The 26,661-nt window shown below is 49.8% G+C and overlaps 2 protein-coding genes across 5 annotated transcripts; one reads left to right on the top strand and one right to left on the bottom strand.

The window, feature by feature from the left end:
* Nucleotides 1-268: 268 nt before the first annotated feature.
* xkrx (XK related X-linked) lies at nt 269-13,547 on the bottom strand. Of its 2 annotated transcripts, XM_061834064.1 has the most exons (4): nt 13,204-13,547; nt 4,573-4,832; nt 707-1,229; nt 269-604 (listed from the first exon to the last, which is right to left on the bottom strand). In XM_061834064.1, the coding sequence occupies exons 1-4, from the start codon at nt 13,545-13,547 to the stop codon at nt 403-405; spliced, it is 1,329 nt and encodes a 442-aa protein (XP_061690048.1). In that variant the 3' UTR covers nt 269-402. The 2 variants fall into 2 exon arrangements, with proteins under 2 accessions (XP_061690048.1, XP_061690047.1); XM_061834063.1 differs by having other exon boundaries at nt 269-1,229.
* arl13a (ADP-ribosylation factor-like 13A) lies at nt 13,412-26,661 on the top strand. 3 transcript variants are annotated; one of them, XM_061834066.1, is made up of 10 exons: nt 13,412-13,548; nt 21,355-21,488; nt 21,566-21,636; nt 23,053-23,305; nt 23,513-23,618; nt 23,690-23,889; nt 25,287-25,395; nt 25,467-25,653; nt 26,307-26,423; nt 26,512-26,661. In XM_061834066.1, the coding sequence occupies exons 2-10, from the start codon at nt 21,430-21,432 to the stop codon at nt 26,568-26,570; spliced, it is 1,161 nt and encodes a 386-aa protein (XP_061690050.1). In that variant the 5' UTR covers nt 13,412-13,548; nt 21,355-21,429; the 3' UTR covers nt 26,571-26,661. The 3 variants fall into 3 exon arrangements, with proteins under 3 accessions (XP_061690050.1, XP_061690051.1, XP_061690049.1); XM_061834067.1 differs by having other exon boundaries at nt 13,416-13,548; nt 21,372-21,488; XM_061834065.1 differs by lacking the exon at nt 13,412-13,548 and adding an exon at nt 18,810-18,944 and having other exon boundaries at nt 21,372-21,488.

Below are 26,661 nucleotides of genomic sequence, written 5' to 3'. Positions count from 1 at the left end.
ACATCGGCAGCAGTTAGTGGATTGGGGGGAGTTGAGTTTAGCCTGGGTCGTTAGCGGAAAACAGTCTTGGCCACTTCTGCACTTTGAAATCAAATCATCTGGAAACTATTTATTGTTTAGGCTGATGTTTGTTGTTTTTCCCCCGTCCTCGACGTTGGCAGCAGTTACCACGTTGGGGAGTTTAGCCTGGGTCGTTAGCGGAAAAGCGATGATTGTGACTAAAGAACTGCATTCCATGCAAGGCACACACAAGGAACGCCTCCGAAAATCGGATACTACATTTAATCGCTCCAGACGGGTGAACAAAGGCGTGATGGTCACGTTCGGACCAATGACGTGAAAGCGGGTCATTTAGTTGCGGGGGTTTCGGGCGGCGACGGCGCCCCCTACGGTTGAGCCCCCTCAGGGATACCGAGCGATGTCGTCCAAGATGTCCGTCACCGGCCGATCCGCCGGCTCCCGAGGCTCGTCGGGAATCAGCGCCACGGTGGCGGCGGCGGAGTAGGACGGCGCCGCCGCCCTCCCGGGCCGCCCCGCCTCCGGGCCCGCCCGCCGGCGCCAGCAGACGCACCGCAGGCAGTCGTGGATGTTGTGGCGGAAGAGGCTGCGGCACGGGTGGAAGAACTGGTAGAAGATCAGCATGAAGAGCACGGCCAGGCCGTAGCCGACCAGCAGCTGCAGGGCCAGCAGCGGCGCGCAGACGTACTCGTAGAAGTCCGACTTGAAGAAGTACCACAGCGCGATGAGGAGCAGGTTCTCGGCGAAGCGGGCGCCGTAGTACGCGGCCAGCCGGCCCCAGCGCTGCTTGCGGTCGATGAGCTCGGCGTGGCCCAGGTCCAGCTGCACGGCCGACCAGCAGAACACGTTGATGCACGCGTAGAGCAGCGTGAACAGGCACAGCACCGTCACCGTGCCCAGCTTGGAGAAGTTCTTCTCCACGTCCTGGGCCAGCGAGCCCTTCTTGGCCCAGAACTCGCCCCACGGCAGGAAGAAGAAGAAGAGCAGGTTGGCCGCGCCCACCGGGATCACCCAGTGGGTGAGCGCCGTGCTCATGAGCACCAGGGCGGTGACGCGGGTGCTGATCTCCAGGCCCCGCCACAGGATCATGCACAGGTAGGCGGCGGGCCGGAACCGCACCTTGTAGTCGTCGTAGCGGATCTGGACGGCCAGCACGCTGCACACCAGGGCGCCGTAGATGACGGAGATCTGCGCGACGATCATCAGCGTCACTGCACAGACGCACAGCGCAACCCCGCTGCATTGGAGAGCGAAAGTCGACACCCCCCCCCCCCTGCCCCCTTCCCGTGCCACCAAACGAGTCGGGCACAACAACTACGGGCTTAAACGCAACCGCTCCCTGAGCTTGGTTCAGGCTACTCGGTTTTTAAATCTATTTTAACCTAAGGTTCATATTTTCGTCATAATGATTATGAAGAATTTAAAGTGTAGACAGGTTATGGATCACAGTCTTAAAATTATTTGTTTAATTTTTTTAATGTTAAAAACCCGATATGGCGACACGGTGGGCTCACAGTTCTAAGGGGCCCGGGATTGATCCCGGCCCCGCCTTTGTGGAGTTTGCATGTTCTCCCCATGCCTACGTGGGTTTTTCCTCCCGCATCCCAAAAAACATGCAACATTCATTGGACATTCTAAATTGCCCATAGGTGTGATTGTGAGTGCGGGTGTTTGTCTCTATGTACCCTGCGATTGGCTGGCGACCAGTTCAGGGTGTACCCCGCCTCCTTCCCCTTGACAGCTGGGATAGGCCCCAACACGCCCTGTGACCCTCGTGAGGATAAGCGGTTAAGAAAATGTATGGAAATTGCCCCGAGGTGTGATTGTGAGTGTTTGTCTCCATGTGCCCTGCGATTGGCTAGTGAACAGTTCAGGGTGTACCCCGCCCGCCTCCTGCCCCTTGACAGCTGCGATAGGCCCCAGCACTCCCTGCGACCTTCGTGAGGATAAGCGGCGAAGAAAATGGATGAACGGAAAAAACTATTTAATAAGATAATCAAGTTCTTCCATTTTTATTAGACATAAATTAACTATTTTTACGTCATGAAGGAATTTTTAAAAAATGGAGTCGCTGTTTTTGCAGAAAGAAAATGCAAAATGAATTATGCAACCGTATAATCTGATTTGGACTCGAACGAACCCTCCCGAGCGTCTTCGGGATGCGCGATTGACAAACTCCACGCGGTTGGGATTCAAACCCCCGAGGCCAGAACTGCGAGGCAGGCGCCCCAACCACCAGCGCTCGTCTTTATCAAACTTTTAACCCGAGCGCGTGGCGGCGAAGTTCTTCTGAAAAACTTTCCGCCGCTTTGCCGTGCCCGATTAATCGTCGGGCGTGTCGTCGTCTAACTGAGTCAAATAGAGGCGCCTCTGAAACGCAAAATGGATTACGACGCGCGAAAAACTCCTCGACGCAACGCGCTTAACCGTTTTATTTGCTTCAACCTTTTACCCCACATCAGGACAAAAACAGGTCTAATCTTATTTGTCCCGAAATGTCTTGGAGGGAGTGAATCAAAGCTGCCTGAAAATAGTTCGACACGTTTTTCCTATAATCATGCAATCGCAACAACGACTTAGCTGACAATTTAAAAAAAAAAAAAAAAAAAGTACCAGCTGTAACGAGGTAAGACTTTACTGACAAAAATTAATTAGTATAAAGGAAGTGGCACACTCTTTCGCAACAACTTGGCGAAATGTCGAGCGAGCCACCTCGCATGCCGCCAAACGTGTTCTTCCGCTTCGAGGGCACCATCTGTTATTGTCCGAAATATTTGGTACAGCAATGCGCGCAATTACCTTGAAAATAGTACACGAGTTTTGGGTAAAAAGTACTGCAATGGGGTAATCCCTCGCTTTATTGACGTTCACTTATTGCGGATTTGGTGTATTGCCATCATCTGCGCCGCTCAGCTTTAATTGGTATTAATACTAATTTGGCAGCAGCGATTCACATCGTATCAAATTCTTTGCGGAAAAACTAATTTTGCCGAATAATCTCAATGTATCCGTTTGGTCAGTCACCGAATTGCTTGAACGTGACTGGAATGTCATTGTTTAACGCACAAGGAACAAGTGGGAGTTTCAGGAACTCAATTCTGAAATGCCAACCTCAACCCGACGGACAGCTAACGCGCACATTCACAGCAACATATCAAGTAAAGAGCAACGTTTAGCTTTTTTTCAACAGTGTTGTCGTTAAACTGAGAAAAATTCTGGGACGCATGAGGATCTCCTCGCCTACTTCACACAATTCTTTTCACCTGCTACACTGGCAGGACCAGTGTTGAGTATGCGAATGATGACCTCAAGTGGACAAATAATAATACCTGCAGCTCTCTAAAGAAGCACTCGATTGCATATATAAAACTTTTCAATTTACAATAACGACGAGAAATAATTGGGGGCTCAGCAGAGCAGCTGTAGACCGGTGGCCCCACAGTTCTGAGGACCGGGTTTCGAAACCCAGCCCGTATGGTGTTTGCAAGTTCCCCCCCGTGCCTGCGTGGGTTTTCTCCGGGCACTCCGGTTTCCTCCCACATTCTAAAATTATGCGACATTAATTGGACACTCCAAATTGCCCCTAGGTGTGATTGTGAGTGCGGCTGTTTCTCTCTATGTGCCCTGCAATTGATTGGAAACCAGTTCAGGGTGTACCCTGCCTCTTGCCCGATGACGGCTGGGATAGGCTCCGGCACTCCCTGCGACCCTCGTGAGGATAAGCGGCAAAGAAAATGGATGGACATGCTAAATTGCCCCTAGGTGTGATTGTGAGTGCAACTGTTGTCTGTCTCCACGTGCCCTGCAATTGGCTGGCAACCAGTTTAGGGTGAGCCCGGCCTCTTGCCCGATGACGGCTGGGATTGGCTATAGCGCTCCCTGCGACCCTCGTGAGGATAAGCGGCAAAGAAAATGGATGGACATGCTAAATTGCCCCTAGGTGTGATTGTGAGTGCAACTGTTGTCTGTCTCCACGTGCCCTGCAATTGGCTGGCAACCAGTTCAGGGTGAGCCCCGCCTCTTGCCCGATGACGGCTGGGATAGGCTCCGGCGCTCCCTGCGACCCTCGTGAGGATAAGCGGCAAAGAAAATGGATGGACACGCTAAATTGCCCCTAGGTGTGATTGTGAGTGCAACTGTTGTCTGTCTCCACGTGCCCTGCAATTGGCTGGCAACCAGTTCAGGGTGAGCCCGGCCTCTTGCCCGATGACGGCTGGGATTGGCTATAGCGCTCCCTGCGACCCTCGTGAGGATAAGCGGCAAAGAAAATGGATGGACACGCTAAATTGCCCCTAGGTGTGATTGTGAGTGCAACTGTTGTCTGTCTCCACGTGCCCTGCAATTGGCTGGCAACCAGTTCAGGGTGTACCCCGCCTCCTGGCCGATGACGGCTGGGATTGGCTCGAGCACTCCCGCGACCCTCGTGAGGATAAGCGGCAAAGAAAATGGATGGTCGTAAATCACATTTGTGTAAAATGTGTAGATTAAAGACACCAGTAAAAACAAGACCACGGAGAATCGACTATGTGTGACTTTGTGCGTGCAGGCCCTTACGTCGGATGGGGAGGATGTACTTCTCCTGGATGGTTGCGTACAGCTGGAGCGTGAGCTGCGGCGTGGAGCCCAGGAAGGCCTGGATGACGGCGGTGCGCTTGAAGGCGTTCCTGTGCGTGGCCAGGATGCGCGCCGAGCGGCTGACCTGGCACTCGGTGCGCGTGCCCTCGCCGCGCTTCAGGTAAATCTTCCTGGTGATGGTCACGTAGGGCTCCTCCTTCCGGCCCATCTGGAAGTACACCGCCAGGGCGTCGAAACACCTGCCGGGCGACGGAGGCGCCGTCAGCCTGCAGTTCTCCTTTAGGGCAGCAGAGAGCGCTGTGGTGCTAACCTTCCGATCTCACCGGAGGGGAAGCGTTACTGCCCTTCGCAAAATATGGCATTTTAAGCGCAACAAAATACTAGCTAGAGTTTTTGTAGACTTTGGCACAAAACCCGGACGCTCAGTTCAAATAACAACAAAACTACAAAAGTGGCGTGAGATGATTTTTCAGGTTTAACAAGCGCCACGGATGACAGGGAAAAACTCAAGGCCGACCAATGTCCACCGGACATCCACCCGTGAAATTCCCCTGACTAAACATGACCCAAACTGACGTCCTTGCTACCAATTTAGCAATTTTTGCCGCCTTGATGTCAACGATTGGCTTTTGCCGTTGCTCAAAATATTTCCAATAAATGTAATTTTAGCTGCATACGGACCGGCGCCTCCAAAACCGCAACGATACCCACGTAATCCTTCAATGTCATAATATGATAAAACTGATCCACAAACAATTTTTCCATATATTAAGAATGATGGTGATAACGTGTGAATAATAGTAATTGATTGAATATCTTTTTTTTAAAGTGAAAGGTAATTTATCAAATTTAAATTAAATAAAAATAAATTTAATAAATGTATTCATAATTTTTTGTCTAAAATTTTTCTCTAATTCTATAGAACACAAACGATATCATTTTTCTCTCACAGTAATGTAATATAAAGATGCGATACGATAGCCACTATAAAAAATAAGAGGGGCAGAAATATAGACTTAAATCTTAATTTCATGCTCCTCCCCTTTTTGCATTTAACATTAGGTCAAGATATTTTATTAAGAAATGTATTTTTTTTTCTTAATTTTTGGGGGGTGAAAAAAAAGAAACAAGTATTTCACACATTCATTGACATTTTACATATTTAGAACATCGGAGCGGAGATGACTAGCAAACTTCTTTACATGGTCGAAAATCTAAATTCAGGTTTTAGATATAAAAAACATAATTTTGGGGGGGAGGTCCATCTACGTCACAGCAATAGCTGGTTAAAATAATTTTCACTTGCAAGGGATTACTATCAATATATATATATATAATTTTTTTAATCATTTAGCCCGTGAGTTTGGAACAAAAATCGAGCGCTCCACCAGAGGGCGCCCGAGGAAAGAAAAGAAGAAACGACGCTTCCCGGAGGCCCGAGAGGCCCCGCAGAAACCGGCAAGGGTGCGGTCCCCGAGAACGTTTGCAAGGTGAATGCTGCCTCTGTTCAGCTAAACGCCGTTCCCATGCAGTGACGCGATTTTTTTTATGCCTTCCGGGAGCTTCTGGGTCGGAAAGGAATTCGTGCTAGCAAGTCTGAGGTGGGGATTGTCAGTCAGTGCGGCCCAAAAACAAACAAAACAAAAAAAAAACTGAGCTGCAACGTTTTGAGAGACTGCTGCAAAGTTGCCAGAAATGTCGGCGGCTTCCAGTAAGCTCGCTCTTAACCGCCTCCACCCCCCTCGCGGAATTTGCGTGCACTCGGGGCCCCTGAGAGCAATCCGTCCGACATTGATCAATAAATCCGGCAAACCGATCGATACGCGTTTGTTTTCGAGCCCGAACGCAGCGGGACTTCCTTTTTAAGCGGCGCGTCAAGCGTGTCGCCATCTTGTCTGACGAAACGCTTTCGACAGCGAGATCATCCTGTCTGGGAGCGGCCGCAATTAGCGGTGGGGGGCTCGAGACGCACGACGCGTTCGCCTCTGCAGGCAGCCGGGGAAGCGCTGCATGCTGGGACAAGTCCGGTGTGACACACTAATTGTGGTTTTTGGGCCGGCTCTGTGTAAACTTGTGGGGACCAGTTGAAGCAAGATAGACAACTTTCCACCAAATACATGCAACTTGTACTGTAAATGCATAATGGAGGTATGATATCCTGTTATGAGTCGCAAAAATCTAAGAAGGTGCCAGAATTCACGCATTTCTGCCGAGAAATAACACCACTGCGACGACGTCTTGGCGCAATACGTCGGCGAAATCGCGAGGGAGATATCGGGCGCGGAATGAGCAAACATCCGAAAACGAGTCGCTACAGACCGTTTTTGACTGATGTCACACCACCATCACCGCCGCCATCTTGGCTTGAACACGCGGAGCTCGGCGGGAATCATTTCAGAAAGGGGTGCGAAAGGGGGGCGCACTGCTGCGTGATCGGTCGCTCAAACGACAGTGGGCGTTGTAAAGCGCCTTTCTCACCCTAACCCTGTGCGAGATAACGGAGCAGTTAGCATCCAAACGGCTGCAACCGCGGCTGTCTCGTACGAGCAGAGCCGAACTAGCAGCCGAGCACAATACTCGCGTGCGACTGCAATGCGCGTCTCCAAAATCTGTATTTTCTGCTCTATGATAATAAGCTCGCAAAAACGAGTTACCGCGCCGCTAGCCGGTTCGTGAGTTGAGTTAAAAATGTAGCCGTGGAAGTGGAGAAAGAGGTGAGAGCTCCGCTTGGGACTCGTCCCAGTCGAACCGCTCTCTCACTCTCCCTCTTCTTATTTTCCTTTCGGCTTGTCCCGTTAGGGGTCGGCGGTATAAGCGCTTGTCGAGAAGAGGAGATATTGACGGTGTCTGGATAGGTTACAGACGCCCGCAGTTCGAAATTCTTGCGCCGTCTGCGTTTCTCCAAGGCATGTGGGTCGATATCGTCGATCCAAGCGCACTTCTTGTCGTAACGGTTTCTTGAAACAACATCTAATGAGCCCCGATAACGTTCCAAAGTCTTTTTTTAGCCGTCGTGCGTCACTTTTAACAGTCGTACGAACATTTGCGTAATTCCGGTCTGTACGCAAAAGCCGCAGAGTGGACGGGGCGTCAGGAGAGTGAACCCCTCCGACGTGGCCGCGTAACCCCCGGATGTAGTCACGCGGTCGGAAACGGTCTATTCTCCGCGGACGTATCGCGGTGCGTGCGGTGTATTTTGCTGCCGCGTCGCTGAACTCAGGAAATGGGGAAAAAGAAGATATTGGACAAACTGCAGACAAACCGGCGCTGGGCGACGGTGTCAAGTCACCGCAGATAGTGGCCGACTTCCTGTTTTGCTTTGGCAAGGACAAACAAAGACCCCCCCACGCCCCCTCCCGATTCCGATGAACTCGGGGCCCTTGGCGCGTGAAGCATGGTGTCAAACTCAAGGCCCGGGGGCAAGATCTTGTCCGCCACATAATTTTATGTGGCCCGCGGAGGGAAATCACGTGTGCTAACTTCCGTGATTCTTGCTAAAATCTGGACCAGAATTTCATGTATAAATCTGATGAGGTGATGGTTTCACAGTCATAACTGAGAGAAACCATAACTACAACGTGAGCCGTGACAAAAATGAGTTTGACATCCCTTGTGTAAAACGTAAATCCAAACCGAAGACAACGAATTGCAAATCCTTTTCAAACTATATTCAAAACAAAGACCAGATATTTAAGGTTCAAATGGGAAAGTAGACGAACACTCCAAAAAACAGGTTACCGTAATTCCCGGCCTACAAAGCGCATCTGGTTATAAGCCTCACCGAGTACATTTGTAAAGGAAATACCATTTGGTACATACATACGCCGCAGCTGTGTAAAAGCTGCAAGTGCGCACATTGAAACACGAGATATTTACAAAGAAAGACGGTACGCAGAAAGAGTTTAACGCTCGTGCTAACGCCGCGCTAGCAATAACACCGCGCTAGGCCTGACGCTAACAGGGCCGGTTAAAATAAGCTTACCGGTAAATATCACTGACACACGCCAGTAACACAGCAGCAACACGCTAACACAGCGCTAACGCTAACACAGCGCTAACAGGGCTGATAAAAACCACTTCCTCGGCACATATATTCCACCGGTCTCATTCGTACCTTTTCCGCTCGAGTGCGTTAGAAAAAATGCACAAATTAGCCGCATAAACTGCAGGGTTAAAACCGTGTGGAAAAAAAGTCACGGCTTGTAGGTCGAAAATTACGGTAATTGGAAAGTTGGGTGTGCAAAAGGAGCGACCCCGGGTTAATCACTTTGTCAACAACGTAGCCTTGCAAGGAATTTCGGGACTTCAGCATCTGGGCTACGTAACAGCATCGGAATTCGGAGAATCCGGAGAAATCTCTGCCGAAAAGGAACGTCAATGAGGTGCGACACAACAGTTTGGCAGCCGGCGCAGGGTAAAGATCCTTTCTTTCCGTGACGCCTTGCTCAGCTCGGGAAGATGAAAACAGAAGTCGTGGGAGCGCAAATTCACGCCTAGCTATGATATCATCAACGAATTCAGGGAGTAAAGATAAAGACATTCGTCCATATCCGCTGACAAAATGTCCGCCCACTACCGTCAGGGCAACGGGGAGCAATTTGAAAGTTATCTCGGGAATAGCGAGTCGCCCCCCCATCTGTTTTTTGCGTTTAGCCGGACCTCGCGGCTTCATGTGCAATTTCTCGTTCGAGTGCGGAACTGCGGACTAGCGCGAAGCTCGTTTTACTGCGCGGCCATGAAATCCTCCCCGGCTGAAGCCCGGGAAGCCGACGCCGTGCACAAGGGCAATGTGTTTACATCAGCTGGAGATAAAACAGAGGAGCCGGAATGCGGGATGAATACTACCGTGTCGCTGGGGAGGGGTGGTGGTGGTGGTGGGTTGGGGGGGCTTTCTGGCCTTTGTTTCACCGACATTCCGCTCACGGAGAGCATTACGGCGGTCACGTGCTCAATGCCCTTTGACATTTTTAAAATCTCATTTTCTCAAGTGGTTCCGGCCTCGTCGCTAATTTGATTTGGAGCTTCGTCGTAACAAGTGACGAGGACTGGCTGAGTGTGTCCAAAGGTTTAGCCACATCGCGGCTAAATACACGCACATTTAGCCATTTGGCTAACCACGCATTTAGCCACGTCGTGGCTAAATACACACGCGTTTACACACATCGCGGATAAATACACACGCGTTTAGCCACCTGTCGGCTAAATACGCGAATGTATTTAGTCACAAGTTGCCGCCATTTGGTTGCTAACTGCTCCGTTTTCTCGCGCTGGTTTCTTGATCACAGCTGGCGGTCGAAAGAAAGACGCTTCACAATGCCCGCTCTTTCTTACGATTAGCCACTTTGCGGGTAATACACGCATGTTTAGTCACGTCGCGGCAAAATACACTTGGGTTTAGCCACGCCGCGGCTAAATACTCGCACGTTTAGCCACGTTGCGGGTAAATACTCGCACGTTTAGCAACGTCGTGGCTAAATACACTGTCGTTTAACCACGTCGCGCCTAAATACATGCCCGTTTATTCACCTCGCGGCCAAATACACGCGTGTTTTAGCCACGTCGCGGCTTAGCCATGTCACTGCTAAATACATGCCCGTTCAGCCACGTCGTGGCTAAATACACGCACATTTAGCCACGTCGCGGCGAAATACACCACATTTAGCCACATAGCGGCTAAACACAGGCAGGTTTAGCCACATCGCAGCTAAATACGCGTGCGTTTAGCCACGTAGCGGCTAAATACACACTCGTTTAGCCACGTCGGCTAAAAGGTTTCATGACTCGGTGCCAAACGCGCACATTAATCTTGATAAGAGGCAGGAGTGATGACGAATTGCACTCAAATAAAAAGTGTTTATTCAGCGCCGAGGATAGCCTCACGCGTGTGTCGCAGCGCTTTGAGGTCTTGGCGTCACACGGCAACGCTATCGGATTGCTCGATTATTGCCACACAACCGCCCCACATATGCAAATGTGGCGGATTCAAAGCTGAGAATGTCGCCTTTCAAGCAAAGACCTGAATTTGAGACCAGGAGTCCGGACACCCCGTCTCACTGCCGCCAAACGGGTTCCCCCCCCCCCCCCTCGCTTCTCATCAGCCGCACGCGAACATCATAAATATGATGAGCGGTGTGCTTACAAGGCACTAAAAGCCGCTTCTGGGGGGAGGAGATTAAAAAAAAAAAAAAAAAAAAAAATCAATTGAGTTGAGCCTAGTGGTGGCTTTCGATTCAGCGGGGGATTTACCAATATTAATCCACCGCATGAAAACAGCGCTATCACTTTATCGAAACCGCCAAGATGAAACAAAAACACAATCCAGAATCAATATTTAACTAATATCATGACATCAAACAATTCAATAAAAATGCATCACACGGTCAACACGTTTATGTGCGCCAACGGCCAAAAGTTGAACTTTGCTCGCTCTGACCGACCAATCAGATGAAAGAAGATTGCTGACATAATTTTGGGCGAGCTCGCTGGCACCGTGAAGCATTTTTAAAAAAATATTAAAAAAAACAACATTCCTGTTGTGAAAAGAATTTTCCTTACACGGGGACTGCAGTACCGATTAAAGGTGCAACGCTGACCTTAAAAGTCCATCCCTGGTAGAACGTTTTTGTTTTTTTTTTTAAACGTTGCAATCTTATAGAAATTTGAAATAATTTTTTTCATAGGAATCAAAATAATAACTCAGCTCCGGTATTTTGTTTCCTGAATTTCTCCATGGACTGTGCGGGTGTACCTAATGTTAGCTTTTCGGGAATTTATCCATCAATTTTCTTTGCCGCTTATCCTCACTAGGGTTACAAGGGAGGTGGGGCACACCCTGAACTGGTTGCCAGCCAATCGCAGGCCACATAGAGACAGACAACAGTCGCACTCACAATCACACCTATGGACAATTTAGAGTGTCCAATTAACGTTGCGAGTTTTTGGGATGCGGGAGGAAACTGGAGTGCCCACCCGGAAAAAACCCACACGGGCACGGGGAGAACATGCAAGCTCCACACGGGTGGGCCCGGGATCGAACCCGGGTCCTCAGAACCGTGAGGCCAACGCTTCTACCAGTTGATACACCGTGCCGCCTTGATCACTCATGCTAATGCTAATTTTCTTTGCACTTGCCTCAAGAAAATGTCATTTGTCTCTAACGAAGCCGGATTGCCGCCGCCGGGCTTTTGTCCAGATCTCAAAAGTTCAGTTCAGTCACGTGACCTCCATTCAGCGGTCCGACTCCCTTTTCGTGTTTAGGACTCGATCCCAAAATTTATAGCGGCACTTACTATGGAAATACTGCAACTTTTCGTTCCACGTACAGAAGGTATTGTATTATATTATGTTAAAAACATGGCGCGATTGTTCACGTACGCTTTTATTCCTGCCTTGATCTATTGTCACTTCTGCCCCGATCATCTTGTCAGAATTGCGTTTGCAGCAAAGCTTGAGTAACAACATTATCTCCTTTGTTTACTTTTACTCCCACTGTCTTAACGACTTTTTTTTTTTTTTGCTGTCCCCAGTCGAGTTGTACAGATTAGCAGTCGCATGGAAAAAGTTTTAAAGTTCTAATTTTTAATCTTATCTTTTTTTTTTTTTTTTTTTAGATGACAAAAGCCAGACATTTCATCAGGGGTGTGTGGACTTTTTATGGCCACTGCACATCAGTGCTTCTGATCGTGTCTTGTACAGCGGGCAATCCTTGCCGATCGTGACTGAGTAGTGGTGCCTTCAGATACAAGTAGCATTTTCCCACGACCACGCTTGTAACTCAAAACACTCAAATCATCAGTCCCCTTTGAAATGAATGGACAAGTCTTCAATTTGTTCCAGTCCCCCAAAACAAAATGTTCTGTTTTTAAGATGGAAAATAGCTGTTTATCATATTGTGCTTTATAATAAGAGGATTAAAAAAAAACAATTTTTTTTTTTTTTTGGGGGGGGGGTTTCAATTTAACGGACATTGTGCTGCTCTTTTTGTTGTTCCAGCCTCCTCCACCTGGAGGCAGCACAGTACACAGATCGACTGATTACTTCTCACGGAGGGTACAAAATCGATGCCTTAGAGTAAACCTGTATCGCCTCTCTACATGTGTTACTCCACTCTTTGTGTCGACTTATCCGATGCTTAACGGCACTAATGCCATCATCCTTAGCCTGTCTTTGGCGTTTTGTATTGTTTGTGAGCAATAAGCTAGCTGACGTGCTTGTTTAAGATAAACAACGTAGAACGGACTTTGTTTTGTTAGACAAACGGCTCGATGGATTATTATTATTATTATTTTTTGAAGAAAAGAATAATTAGTATAATTAGTCCTTCACTACTATTGATGACGACAGCATTTTCCCACCTTTCGATTGGAGGACCAGCACTAAAGTTGTTCCGGACGATTTTGACTTGCAAAGTATGGCTGCGCCGATTTGCACACGCAAATACCTGTAATACTTATTTTGGGGGGGGGGTCATTTTATGAGAAGAGAATGATATGAACTGCTCCAGTACGCGTCACAGTTGTGGGTTAGGTGCAAATTATTATTATTATTACACGACTTGGCCTGCAAAGATACAGAACACGAGTACTTTTTTTTTTTAGCAAGACTTCCAACCTGACGACGGGTCCCAGGAGCAGCAGGTGCAGCAGGAGGACAAGCGGCCGGTCCCGGCCCGCGTCCCTGTGGATGAAGATGAGCGCGAGCTGGATGAGGACGGCCGGGAGCAGCGCGAAGGCCGCGGTGAAGCCCAGCCAGTGGCGGTCGTCCGTGCGGCTGTATCTGGCGCACAGCGCGGCGGCGTTGACCAGCTCGGCGCAGTACAGCAGCGTGGCGAGGAGCACGCCCAACGGGGGGCGCGCTCGGGTCGGGTTCGGCTTCACCACCACCACCACCGACGCCGCCCCGCTGTCCGACGCCGACGGCTCCGCGTAGGAAATCTCCCGCTCCCGCTCCTCCATGGTGAGTGCTTTAAAAAAAAAAAAAAAAAAAAAATCCTACTTTTCCTCCCCTTCCACGCTTTAACCACCAACGGATTCGAACGTAGGAACTTTAGCGTCCGTCAGTTCTGCACTGTCTCCCCCACCTGTCACCATTGCGCTTTCCTTTCTCGAAAATAGTTAAACAAAACAATCAATACAAAAACAAACAAACAAACAAAACAAAACAAAACAAAACCAAAAAAACCCACCCCGTTTGGAGGAAAGGCTTTTGGGAAGCCGGGAAATCAGACGTGGCTCCCCGGCCCGCCGTCGTCGGAGCGACTCGCTCGTTCCGCCGGCGTGGAAGTTGTGCCTCGTCACGGCGTCAAGTTAGCAGCAGCCCTCAAACCTCCCACCGCCGACATTTGCGTCTCATGACGGCGGCTGCGGCCGGGCCGGGCCGGGCCGGGCCGGGTGACGTGATCGCGGCCGCGTGTATTTTTCTTTCTCTTTTCACGCCACGCATCCTCTTTGCTGCTAGAATACAATTAAAAAAAAAAAAAAGAAAAGAAAAGAAAACCAGCAAGCTAGCGTACAAAACAAACACGATACCGGATGTGGAGCGGACTCTGTGAATAAAAGCGCACGATCAACCCTGCGCATCCGGTTTAGACCTTTCAAAATGAAATGGAACTTTTACACCCAAAAGCAGGCTCGCTCTATTTATTCTTATGATCAATGGATTTCCGAAATGTGAAAAATTTTGCTGGGTTCACGTAATTATTCCTCCAACTGTACTTTATATTTACCCCCCCCCCTTCATTTATTAAAATAGTTCCTGTGCTTCACGAACATGGCAACAAGTTTATATGAAAGTTCAAAGTTCACCACGGATAAATTATTGTGCATGAATGAAAATAACCCCGCCAAAAGCAATTTATCTGAATAATTCACCATTCCAAATCACTCATGAATAGTTAATATTTACAGTAACTCATTTGACACTTCCCTTTTAGCTTTTTTTTTTTTTTTTTTTTGGGAACCAGGAAGAGGTAAATAGTTACACTGGTGTCCGATCGCAAAGCCCTCCGGCACATTCCTGGAGATCAGCCTTACACAAGTTGCTTATTTTTACCGCCTCGCCTATTGTCAGAGATGTTTTTATTTAAGCAGCGACACATTTTCTTGGCAAAAAATCTCGTTTGGTGTGATAAATCCACACCCTTTAAAAAAAAAAAATAGTGTACGAATAAGTATTTGATCCCCTGCTGGATTCATAATAATAACATTTTTGGGTTGTTTGTAGCAAGACACGAAGCACGACTTCCAGAGACCTCACATTCAAATCACCAAATCGTGATGACTCTCGCTGCATGTATAATTTTGTGGCAATAGATAAGCCAGCGAAGGAAAAAAAAAAAAAAGTAATAATTTGGGGCCTTGAGCTGAAAACCCGAGGGAGAAATGGACCACAACTCTTCTTTCAAAGGAGGATCTACGAGCAAATGAATACATAAAGCAAATAGGAATGTATTTAGTCCAATCAAAGCTCTTAAAATGTACATTTATATCTAATAGTTGTCTCAAGCGAAAAATATGCGTTTTCAGAGACGAAGCAGCAGCCGGAGTGATGTTTACTTTTCAATGCCTGTGTGAATGTCGTCTCCTCATTGGTGCACTTTTTTCGGTGAAACGTGTTTTCGGCGTGAGCGCTGTGCGCGGTTCCCCTTTCTGAATGATTCCACTGCAGTCAGTGGCAAATGTTTGGCGGCGGATCGTCGCTGACACCGGGCGGCGGGGGGGGGGGGGGGGGGGGGGGGGGGGGGGATATACTTTTAGCAGGCAAGAGTTCACTCACTTTGCACTTCCATTTTTAGTCTTCACCCACTGGGAGTCCTTGGACTTGTTGTCCTGGGAACGGTACAGGAGAGAGAGGGGGGGGGGGACAGAGAGACAGGGGAGAGAGAGAAAAAGAGAGGGAGTGAGAGAGAGAGAGGGAGTGAGACAGGGGTAGTGGAGAGAGAGAAAGAGAGGGACTGAGAGAGCGAGAGGAGAGTGAATCGGGGGAAGGGGAGAGAAAAGGGAGCAGGCGGGAGTGAGAGAGAGAGGGTGGAGGTGGTGGAGAGAGAGGGTGGAAGGGGGAGAGAGAGAGAGAGAGAGAGGGAGGGAGAAAGGGGGGAGGGGAGAGAGAGAAAGAGAGAGGGAGTGAGAGAGGAGAGAAGGAGAGTGAAGGGGAAGGGGAGAGAGAAAGAGATGAAGGAGGAGCGGAGGGAGTGATGAGAGAGAGGGGGGGAGGAGAGAGAGGGGGAGGGAAGGTAGGGGAGAGAGAGAGAGAGAGGGAGGGAGACAGGGGGAGGGGAGAGAGAGAAAGAGAGAGGGAGTGAGAGAGGAGAGAAGGGAGTGAATCGGGGGAAGGGGAGAGAGAAAGAAAGCCGGGGGCGGGAGTGAGGAGGAGATGAGGGGGGGGGGAGGAGAGAGAGGGGGAAGGGGGAGAGGGAGAGAGGGAGTGAGGACAGGGGGAGGGGAGAGAGAGAAAGAGAGAGGGGTGAGAGAGAGAGGAGAGAAGGAGAGTGAATCGGGGGAAGGGGAGAGAAAGAAAGAGAGGGAGGGAAGGAGAGAGTGAGACAAGGGGATGGGAGAGGGAGGTGGAGGGAGAGAGAGAGAGAGAGAGGGAGAGTGAGACAGGGGGATGGAGAGAGAGAGAGAGAGAGAGAGAGACAAGGGAGAGAGAGAGTAAAAGAGGGGGGGTTGGAGAGAGAGAGAGAAGGAGAGTGACACAGGGGAAGGGGAAAGAGGGGGGAGACCAAGGGAGGGAGGGAGAAGGAGAGTGACACGGGGAAGGGGAAGAGAGTGAGACGGGGAGGGGAGAGAGAGAGGGGGGTGAGAGAGAGTGAGATAGGGGGATGGGAGAGAGAGTGAGACAAGGACGGAGGGGAGGGAGGAAGAGAGAGAGAGGGGAGGGAGTGAGAGAAGGGGGGCAGGGGGGAGAGAGAGGGAGAGAGTGAGACAGGGCGATGGGAGAGAGAAAAAGATGGAGTGAGAGAGAGAGGGAGACGGGGCGGAGAGGGAGGAGAGAGAGAGAGAAAGAGGGGAAAGGAGGAGAGAGGAGAGAGAGAGAGAGAAAGGGAGTGAGTGAGGAGAGAGAGAGAGAGAGAGAGAGAGAGAGAGAAAAGCGAGAAAAAGATGGAGTGAGAGAGAGAGAGGCAGAAGGAAAAACCGAGGGAGAGAGAGAGAGAGAGAGAGAGAGAGAGAGAGGAGAGGGAGGGAGGGTGGGAGAGAGAGAGAGAGACAAAAGAGTTAGTCACCCTGCAACTGTTTGACTTTTGACCCGGTCGTGTCGTTGTTTGTTGTTCAGGTCGCAGCGTTCCATAAAAAAAATGTATTGCGGCCAAGCGAGCCACTTTGACGGCTCGGCTCAAGAAAGTGAAAACATTTTATTGTTGCACAAAGTTTGTTCCCACAGAAGACGTTTAAAGACAACTAAACAAAAGACAAAATGCGCAAAGGCCGAGAAGCACGTCGCACTCAATTTGATGGGTTTGATTTTAAAGCTTCGTTTTCTATCCTTTTTCTTTTTGTGTGAGCAACACTCGGTGGTGTCAAATACTTTTTTCTTACTGCGTTTTCACGGACGGCAGTTCGATCCCGCAACGATATTATTCAAATTCGCAGTTGTTTCCTCTGGGGAGAGGGGGGGGGGGGGGGGAGCAAACTGAGCCGAGATCCGAGAGCTCCCCCGCCCCCGCCCCCGTTCCCGACCCCGACCCGCTCCTGCCTCGCTCGGATGTAACCTCCGTAAATGCGAGGAGGAAGCGGACGGCGCAAATGAAGGCCGACGGTTACCAACGCGCGCGCGTTGCCGTGGGTCACCGACGGCAGACCGCGGCAACGCGCTGCGCTGAGCCGCTCCCGTGGGGGAAGGCGGAAGACGGAAATCTCATTACGGAGGAGGCCCGAAGGCTTGCGCGACGCCACCTTTTGTTTGCCGCAAATGGCCTGGCGCGGGATCCGAGCGTGAACTGGCAGGGAGGGAGGGGGGTGTGCTCAGTGGAGCAAACGCGGGGTCGGGCCGCCGCTATGCGTGACCTCAGCTCTTTTGTTCTGTTCTGTTTTTTTTTTTTGGCCTTGCGGATGACGGAAGGTTCACGGGTTACAGCAGGAGTAGAACGACGAAATCAGAGCAAAAAACAAAACAACCGTGCCGACATCATCTCAGTCATTATGGAGCGAAAGAAGTACGAACACGCTTGAGCCAGTTTACAAACACGTATCTATCTATCTATCTATCTATCTATCTATATATCTATCTATCTATCTATCTATCTATCTATCTATTCTATCTATCTATATATCTATCTATCTATCTATCTATCTATATCTATCTATCTATCTATCTATCTATCTATCTATCTATCTATCTATCTATTGAGCTCTCTCTACCACTCTCTCGCTCTATCTCTCTCTCTATCTCTCTCTCTCTCACTATTGGGGGGGGCGGGGGGGACTGGGGGGGGGGAACAGACGCCTCCCTTTCGTCACTCTGCCTCGCAGACGAGTGGCTGCTGCGTGGCCGTGACGCCACCCAGCGGTGTTTGCGTGCATCGCGCTGTGGTGCGCCACCATCGTGTCGACACTCGTTATGTAACAGGTTGATTCTCTCTCTCTCTCTCTCTCTCTCTCTCTCTCTCTCTCTCTCTCTCTCTCCCTCTCTCTCTCTCTCTCTCTCTCTCTCTCTCTCTGCAATGTGTCATTCTATAATTCTGCAGTCCATAAATGTCCCTCGTTTAATGAGATAAGATCATCAATGTGCACTAATCAAATCATGACGTCATGAAAGAAGACTGAGATTGTTTCCCCTCACATGCTGTTGCCTCCTTGGAGAACCTTTTCAACAACCGAAAACACCCAAAACATGATTCGACAACAGCATACTAAATGTTTATTATTATTAGAGAATATGTATTTGTATTTTGACTATTGTTTTTCCACAAAAAATATGTACCGTACTGCACTTTATTCAGTGCAATGCCTTCTGTACAGTGTATGCATCATAATGATAATGAGCTTTAGCATGTTTCTAAACTTAGAACTCCTGCCACGCCGGCGTCTTCGTTGTCACGGCGACGCCGGCGTCCGTGCGGCCCAAACGTGTCCAAACGCAACACGACGCAATGGTGCCACTTTTGGACATCACGAGATACCCCATAGCCCATTTGGACCCACCTGGACGCCATGGCGGTCCCCCTAAGATGGTTTTGCCCCATCTGAGTGGGACCAAGCGAGCTACTAGGTCACGCCCCTCCCCCCACCCGTGATTGGCCGCGAAAGCAAAACACGGAGGCTTAGCGTGAGCCTGATTAAGTGTCGTCGCAGGTGGCCGCAAGATGTTAGCGCATAGCTCGACGCAAACAAATGCATGGACCTAGATCTACTTCTGTAAGTCTCGTTATTATTATTATTATTACAACCATTTACATATTCATCGCTGTGACGGCACGCTGCATATGCAACAGTCGATCGCCGATGTTTGTTTTTAGGTCAAAACGGTGCAGGTCTTGTTCTCGCTAATCTAATCCGATGCGTGCATTTTATCAAGTTTAATACGAGATACTTTGTAAGAGGGAGAACTGTTTTAGTATCATGTGGTTTTATGGAAGAAATAGTAAAATATTATCATCAGAAGATCTAGTGGACCATAAAATGTTCTCACTTGGGGTTTAGGTGACTTCTGTTGGCGAACGTTTGTGTTCAGCATTGTCGCTAAGTGCCGCTTCGCCTTGTTTGCTTTGGACTCGGCCTGCCACGACTTGAACCGTGTCAGTCGATCTCAGATCCCTTCCGGCTTTGTATCCCATTAGCATTTCTTGCACGTATTCAGGACCTAAACCGTTTTGTGATTTATAGACCAGTGGCAGAACGCAGCGGTGGTTAGAGCATTGGGAAAGAATTCAGAAGACCATTACAATAGTCAAGCCTGGTTGAGATCTAACTTACGTGTTTTAGACAGGGCGGCACGATGCGATCAGCTGGTAAAGCATTGGCCCCACAGTTCTGAGATCCCTGGTTCAATCCTGGACCCGCCTGTGTGTAATTTACATGTTCTCACCGTGCCTGCGTGAGTTTTCTCCGGGCACTCCGGTTTCCTCCCACATTCCAAAAACATGCAACATTAATTGGACACTCTAAATTGCCCCCAAGGTGTGATTTTGAGTGCGGCTGGCTGGCAACCAGTTCAGGGTGTAACCCGCCTCCAGCCCGTTGACAGCTGGGATGGGCTCCAGCAGTCCCCGCGACCCTCGTGAGGATAAGCAGTGAAGAAAATGGATGGGTGGATGTTTTAGACAGTGACATAAACCCTCCACTGAAGTTTCGTCATTTGGAGACAGTGCCAGATGTAACTCTGTGTTGTCTGCGTCACTATGATAGTCAGTATTAAGGTTCGGAAGAATTTGACCCAAGGATAGGACATACAGGCTGAACGGGAAGGGTAAAAAAAAATGGTATCGGGAAATGTCAAAACCATTGTCAAATTGTACTACAAGAATCATTATGAGTGTAAATATTGTTGTTCTAAATGAATTCTTTACGCTTATTAGAATTTTTACGAGCAGCTCTTCGTTTGCAAATATTTTTCCTCGTTCACTTCCGTGATGATGACAAATGTGGGCCAACGCGTTCACAGTGCGGAAAAAATGGCTCATTCTGAGCATTAGCATTTACTAGCGGCTCTGCATTAGCAAATATTTGTGTCAGTGGCTGAGAAGCCGTCTTCATTCAATCCGGCGACGACGAGCAAATCTGGGCCGACGTGCTCACGGCTCGGGAAAAGCGGCCCGATCTAAAGTGGCTTCGGCGGCTTATCCAAAGACGCAACAGACGCGCTGGACTGAAAGAAAGAGCTGCCGCTCGTGTGTTGTGTTTTTTTTTTCTGCCTTCTTTTCCTGTCGCCGTTTCCGTCTGCTGACCTCAGACAGCTGCTGTGTGGTCTGACCGCGAGGCAGGGAAACAGAGCCGGGTCTCATGAGGACGCAGCGCTTGGGCGAAGTTGCGTTTGCTCACCGAGAGCAATCGCAGAAAAATGTGCAGATTTAGGAGGCCTGATCCTGGAGTTGTTTGGAATCGGGGTAGTGGGGGGTGGGGTTAACATGCCCCAAAACCTGCCAGTGTTGGTAGGCACGTGCGTCTTGCTGAGTGCGTCTGGATTGTACTGCATGTGTAATGAGCACTGGCCCCAAAAACACGCTCGGTAGCGCCCCCCTAAAAAGTTGTCAGCAAAAAATACCCCCCAGACATCAGTTTGACCCGTTGACAAGGACTTGGCTGGACATGTCCATTATGAGGAGATTCATGAAAATCCCTCGAGACGCCAGCCCTGAAATGGAACAGGAAGTCAGCCATTTTGACCCTCCCCCATGAGGGAATTCCTCCAAATGAGCCAAAATCTGAAGCAACCTTCCTCGACACATGCGTGGAGCTAAATTACCAAGCTACGCCATCAAGTTTTGACAATCATTTGGAGGATTTCTTGTGGCTTAAAAGTACATCTTGTGTATTTTGTTGGGTAAAAAGCTGACATTTGAAAATGGAGGGAAAGCAAATTCCAAAACTCCCAAGTCAATTAAAAAAAATAAACACATAAAACAAAACAAACTGTTTCCATGTTCGTCCCATCTTTTAAATATCCCAAAATTCCATTGCCATTTCTTTGTGGTACTGCATGGTTGCACCCCGAGCCAAATATTGATTTTAATATTTTGCTTTGCTCTAATCGTGACGCATTTTCCCAAATGAACTACGGAGATGTCATTTTTTTCTTTCAGCAAACTGTGAGTATTTGAGTGTGTAGTCCTGAATTGTCGCCAGGTACCGCTTGCAGAGAAAATGGTGGGCGGCGTGCACGCCTCGCCCGCCTCAAGACGACATGTTCAACCTGATGAGCAACTGCTGCACCTGGTTCTCCAAAATCCAGGAGCCAATCAGGTTCGGTTTGATGCCGTAATAATAATAGTAATAATATTTTTGTGCTTCTGATGCCGAATATTTGACCGATTCGACAGGCGAGTGACTGTTCTGGTGGTCGGTCTTGACAAAGCCGGAAAGACGTCGTCCATCCGCGGGATGTTACGAGGTAGCGATATACGGTTTGCTTGTGCGGAATCTATCGGGACACCGCCTGTTATGGATTTAGGGTCTATTTGAGGTGCGGTGGGTTGGGGGCGCAATTTTGGGACATAGGGCAACGTTTAGGACCCCTGTTTATCGTGACGGATCCGCAGAGCCCCCACCAAGGTGCTTGCCGGGGACCGCTCCCCTGTTCCCGCCCCACTTTTGCACGCCGCCGGGGGTACGTTCCAGACCCACCCGCTAGGCGAGAACCTGTGATATAAGGAGACCATATTAAAAAAATGATAGGTGGTGGGTAGGAACCGGGGCAGACCCCGAATAGCGAAAATTGCCGCATAATTGATGGGCATTATCATCGCATTGGAAAGTTTTTATTTTTATTTTTTTTTTTTACCCAGTAATGCTAATTTAGCGCCACGGTGGATCGGCTAGTGTCACGAGCTAGGCCTGGCCACACCCCTCTTGTTTTGCACGAAGGACTGTAACTAGACCAAGCATTTAGTTGGAGTTTTTGTGTTAGTGTGCGTATGCTTCACCGCGTCCTGGGTTACTCCGCTACTTTGCCTCATCGTCCTCAAACCTTGTTTCTCGTTTTTTTTTTTTGGATTCTACCTTCTTGGACTGTGTAATTGTGCATCTCTTTAGACTACTTTAATGTGCATTCCGTTCTGCACTTAACTCTTTAGTAAAGAATAAAACCCACTGAACATTATGCCTTTGCCTGGGAGTCCTGCATTTGGGTCTGCCCCCTGCACCGCTGGGATGTGACAGCTAGAAAGCGTTGGCCTCACAGTTCTGAGGTCCCGTGTTCGATCCCGGATCCGCTTGTGTGGCGTTTGCATGTTCTCCCCGTGCCTGTGTGGGTTTTCTCCGGGCACATCCCCAAAAACATACAACATTAACTGGACACTCTAAATTGCCCCTCGGTGTGATTGTAGGTGTTTGTAGGTGTCTGCGATCGGCTGGCGACCAATTCAGGGTGTACCCCGCCTCATGCCCGTTGACAGCTGGGCTAGGCTCCAGCACTCCCCGCGACCCTTGTGAGGATAAGCGGTTAAGAAAATGGATGGATGGATGGATAATTTTAAGTGAATAAATCGGGATGGACTGCCAGTTAAGCGTTTTAGGTTTGAATCCCCCCCAAAATCCCAAGTCGGGATTCAAACTCTGGACCAAGCATGGTCAGGCAGACTTGCTAACCACTCGCACACTGTGCTGTGCCCATTTAATGTTTTCCATCTGTGATTCAGAACCTCCTTTGCTCGTTTCTTCCCTTCTGAGCTACCTTTTCTTTTCCTTTGTTTCTTTTTCTTTTGTCCTCTTTTGTCATTTTTGTTTCACTTTGTTCAATTTGTGTCGAGCGTCTTCCCGTTTTTGGAGATGCAGGACTGACGCGCACTTATTCGGCCGCCGCCGCCAGCACCCAACGCCGCCGAGGGCGGCCCCACCCACGGCTGCGTGCGGAGCCAGCTGCGGGTGGAGAACTACCTGGTCACCTTGCTGGACGTGGGCGGCTCGTCGGAGTCGCGGGGGGGCTGGAGGGAGTTTTACGGCGAGGCGCACGGTTTCGTCTTCGTGGTGGACTCCGGCGACCGGCCGAGGATCAAGGAGGTCAAGGAGGTCCTGGCTGAGATGCTCAAGCAGCCCAGAGTGGCAGGAAAACCCCTCCTGGTGTAATTATCTACAATTTCTCACTTTGTCAACACTACCCTCTAGTGGCGAGCGTTTGTAATTGCACGACTATTCAGTGTTGGGAGCCCACTTTGTAGAGGAACGTCTATCCATTTTCTTAGCTGCTTATCCTCACGAGATTCGTAGGGAGTGCTGGAGCCTAAGTTGTGTGCCGGTTTTTTTTTTTGTTTTTTGTTTTTTTTTTACAGCTTGGCTAACAAGCAAGACAAAGCGAACGCCCTGCTGGGAAGTGAGCTGATCGAGACGCTCTCGTTGGAGAAGATGGTCAACCAGAGCCGCTCCCTGTGCCATATCGTGAGTCCTCCGCCGCGTATCCCGCCGAGACTAGCGTAACGGCGTACCGACCGAAACCCCCGCTCGCAAAGGAGCCCTGTTCGGCCTTAATGGACCTTCGGCGCCGGTCGGACCGGAAGGCGTTCCGAGGCCTCCGCTGGCTGCTGCGAGCCGTCTGCCTGGACTACCCGCAGCTGTGCGCCCGCGTGGCCCGCGACGGCGAGGCGCCGCCGGAGCCCGCCGAGCGCGACGGCAAAACGGAGAAGCCGAGGAGGAGACACGGGGGCGAACGGTCAGTTTGTGTCGCACTTTATCGAGAGCGCCGAGAAAAAAAACGGCCGAGAAGTAAAAGCTTGAGCCGCAGGTGTCAAACTCAAGGCTCGGGGGTCAGATCTGCTCCGCCGCAGGATTTTATGTGGCCCGCGGAGGCAAATCATGTGCATCAACTTCCATGATTTTTTTTGTTCAAATCTGTACCAAAATTTCAAATTGTCATATCATAAATGATAACGTTGGGATATTACGAGCATTTTTGTGTGACCAAACAACAATAGTTGGAAAAACCCGTTACCCTTGATTTCTGATTACGAAACTAGTTCACAAATTTCACGTGTAGATACGATGAGGCAGTTAAAGATTTTTATCGTTTCACAGCTGTGACGGCCCCTTGAGGGAAACCGTAAGTACAGTGTGGCCCGCGACAAAAATTAATTTGACACCCCTGGCTTGAGCAGTGCGGGTACCACTGCGGTCGTTAGGCCAATTTTTCCAGGGATTCTGGAGAGCCAAGAGATAAATACGAGCCCACTTAACGTGTCACACATATGTCCAAGACAGACAGAGCGCACCTGGTTATAAGCCTTGGTACACAGAGTTTACGGCTAGCGTTAGCACGGGGCTAGCGTTTGCGCTAGCGTTACCGCACCTGGTTATCAGCCTTGGTATACAGAAAGAGTTTACCGCTAACGCTAGCGCTGCGCTAAGGCTAGCCCAGTGCTAACGCTAGCGCTAGCATTAGCGCATCTGGTTATCAGCCTTGGTACACAGAAAGAGTTTACCGCTAACGCTAGCGCCAGGCTAAAGTCAGCCTCACACAAACGCTAGCGTTGCGCTAACGTTCACCTCGCGCGAACGCTAGCGTTACTGCACCTGGTTATCAGCCTCGGTACACAGAGAGTTTACCGCTAACGCTAGTGCTGCGCTAACGCTAGCCCCGTGCTAACGCTAGCATTTGCGCACCTGGTTATCAGCCTCGGTACAGAGAAAGGGTTTACCGCTAACGCTATCCCCGTGCTAACGCTAGCGTTAGCGCACGTGGTTATCAGCCTCGGTACACAGAGAGTTTACCGCTAACGCTAGTGCTGCGCTAACCCTAGCCCCGTGCTAACACTAGCATTTGCGCACCTGGTTATCAGCCTCGGTACACAGAGTTTATTGCTAACGCTAGTGCCGCATCACCGCATAAACCGCAGGGTTGAAAGCGTGTGAAAAAAGGTAATTCCATTTGAAAAAGACGCGTCAGTGGTCGACAAATTTGGCACCCTTTAAAAAAGACGCTATGTGTTGACGCTTCCGCCCACCGGGCAGCGAGCGATTACAGCTGATTATGTTGTTAACTCCGTGTTTTGTTCATTGAAAATATCATAACCCGAATCCTTCATGTGACTTTTTTGCGGTTCCTCCTCACAGCGTGAGAAGCAGCAAGTCGGACCTCCGCCAGGTTCAAAGGCCAAAGAACAAGGAAAACGCCAGCAGAGGGGAAAGAAAGTTGCAGCCCATTCGGGACACGCTGCAGAAGGTGAGCAGGTTTGCACCGGACCCCGCGACAACCGGGCCCTCATATTTATCGGGATCAACCGCCGTCGTCAGGAGAACGCGCCGAAAAAGAGGAAGAAGAGGCCCGTCAAAGCCGACGACGCGGCCAACGGGCGGGAGGAAGGCGAGCGCCGCAACGCGCTCGGCCAGCCCGGAAAGACGAGACCGCGACGGAAGGGCGGGGCCAAAGACGGGACCCCCGCTCCGCAGTCGCCCCGCAGCGACCGAAGTCCCCTCAGAGGTATTCCCAAAAAAAGTTACAAATAGGTCGCGTGTCCGAATGCATGTGGCAAAACTCTCCCGAAGATTTTCCGTGCACAACCCAGGCGCAATTTAGCTCCTCCCATACATACAAAGCTTGCCTCTCAGTGGGGATGTACCACTTCGGGTACAGTCCGACCTCGGTTCTCGACCACAATCCGTTCCAGAAGGCGGTTCGAGAACCGATTTGTTCGAAAACCGAATCGATATTTCGATATTGTCTGCGTACGGAGGTTGCGTCGTACACAATAGCGTCGTGGGTCAGCTGGTCGGTCCGGGCCCGTCGCGTTATTTCCGGGTTCTTGTCGCAGGCGTTCCAAGTACCGATTTCCGTTCGAAAACACAAGCGGAAAAAATCTCAAAATTTTCGTTCGAAAGCCGATTCGTTCGGAGACGTTTGAGAACAGAGTCTTCACTGTACTTCCTCGAGGTCAAAGTGCGACGTTCACGCTTTGGCGCCATCTTGTGGCATTTTAGAGCATTTCAAAAAGTGGACCAAAAAAAAAAAAAAGCCCATTGCAGCCATCTTGAGGCGGAAGGTCGCCAGGCAACCATTTGCACTCACGTTCATACCTTTGGAGTGTTCAATTTTATTCATTTATCGAGTACTATGATAATATTTCCCTGTCGCAGCCAAAGGGGAAAAGAGGAAAAAGAAGAGAGGCGTGAAAGTTAAAAGGAGGAACAAGATCAACACCGAAGAAACGTCCGGAGCTTCCTCTCAAGACGTCGACCTCTCGGCCACGTTCGGTGAGGATGAGCCGGACCCCCCCTTTCGCCCCACCCTCAAATTAAACGTGCTGCGTTTTGGTAACCGAGACCTGATCCCCCTCGACAGATCTTTACCGGAAAGCCATACTGGCTCTGAAGGAGCGTCAGGAGAACCGAGGACAATGACGGGGGAAAGCCGCTCGGCTGCCATCTCGGGTCATTTCTGGAAATGTGGAAAAGATGATTTTCAAAATCGTTTCACTACCCTGCAATGCAT

This window comes from Syngnathoides biaculeatus, chromosome 11 (genome assembly GCF_019802595.1).
Source record: "Syngnathoides biaculeatus isolate LvHL_M chromosome 11, ASM1980259v1, whole genome shotgun sequence".
In the NCBI taxonomy this organism is placed as follows: Eukaryota; Metazoa; Chordata; class Actinopteri; order Syngnathiformes; family Syngnathidae; genus Syngnathoides; species Syngnathoides biaculeatus.
The sequence above is the reverse complement of the archived record's forward strand: the minus strand, read 5'-3'. Positions and strand labels throughout refer to the sequence as shown.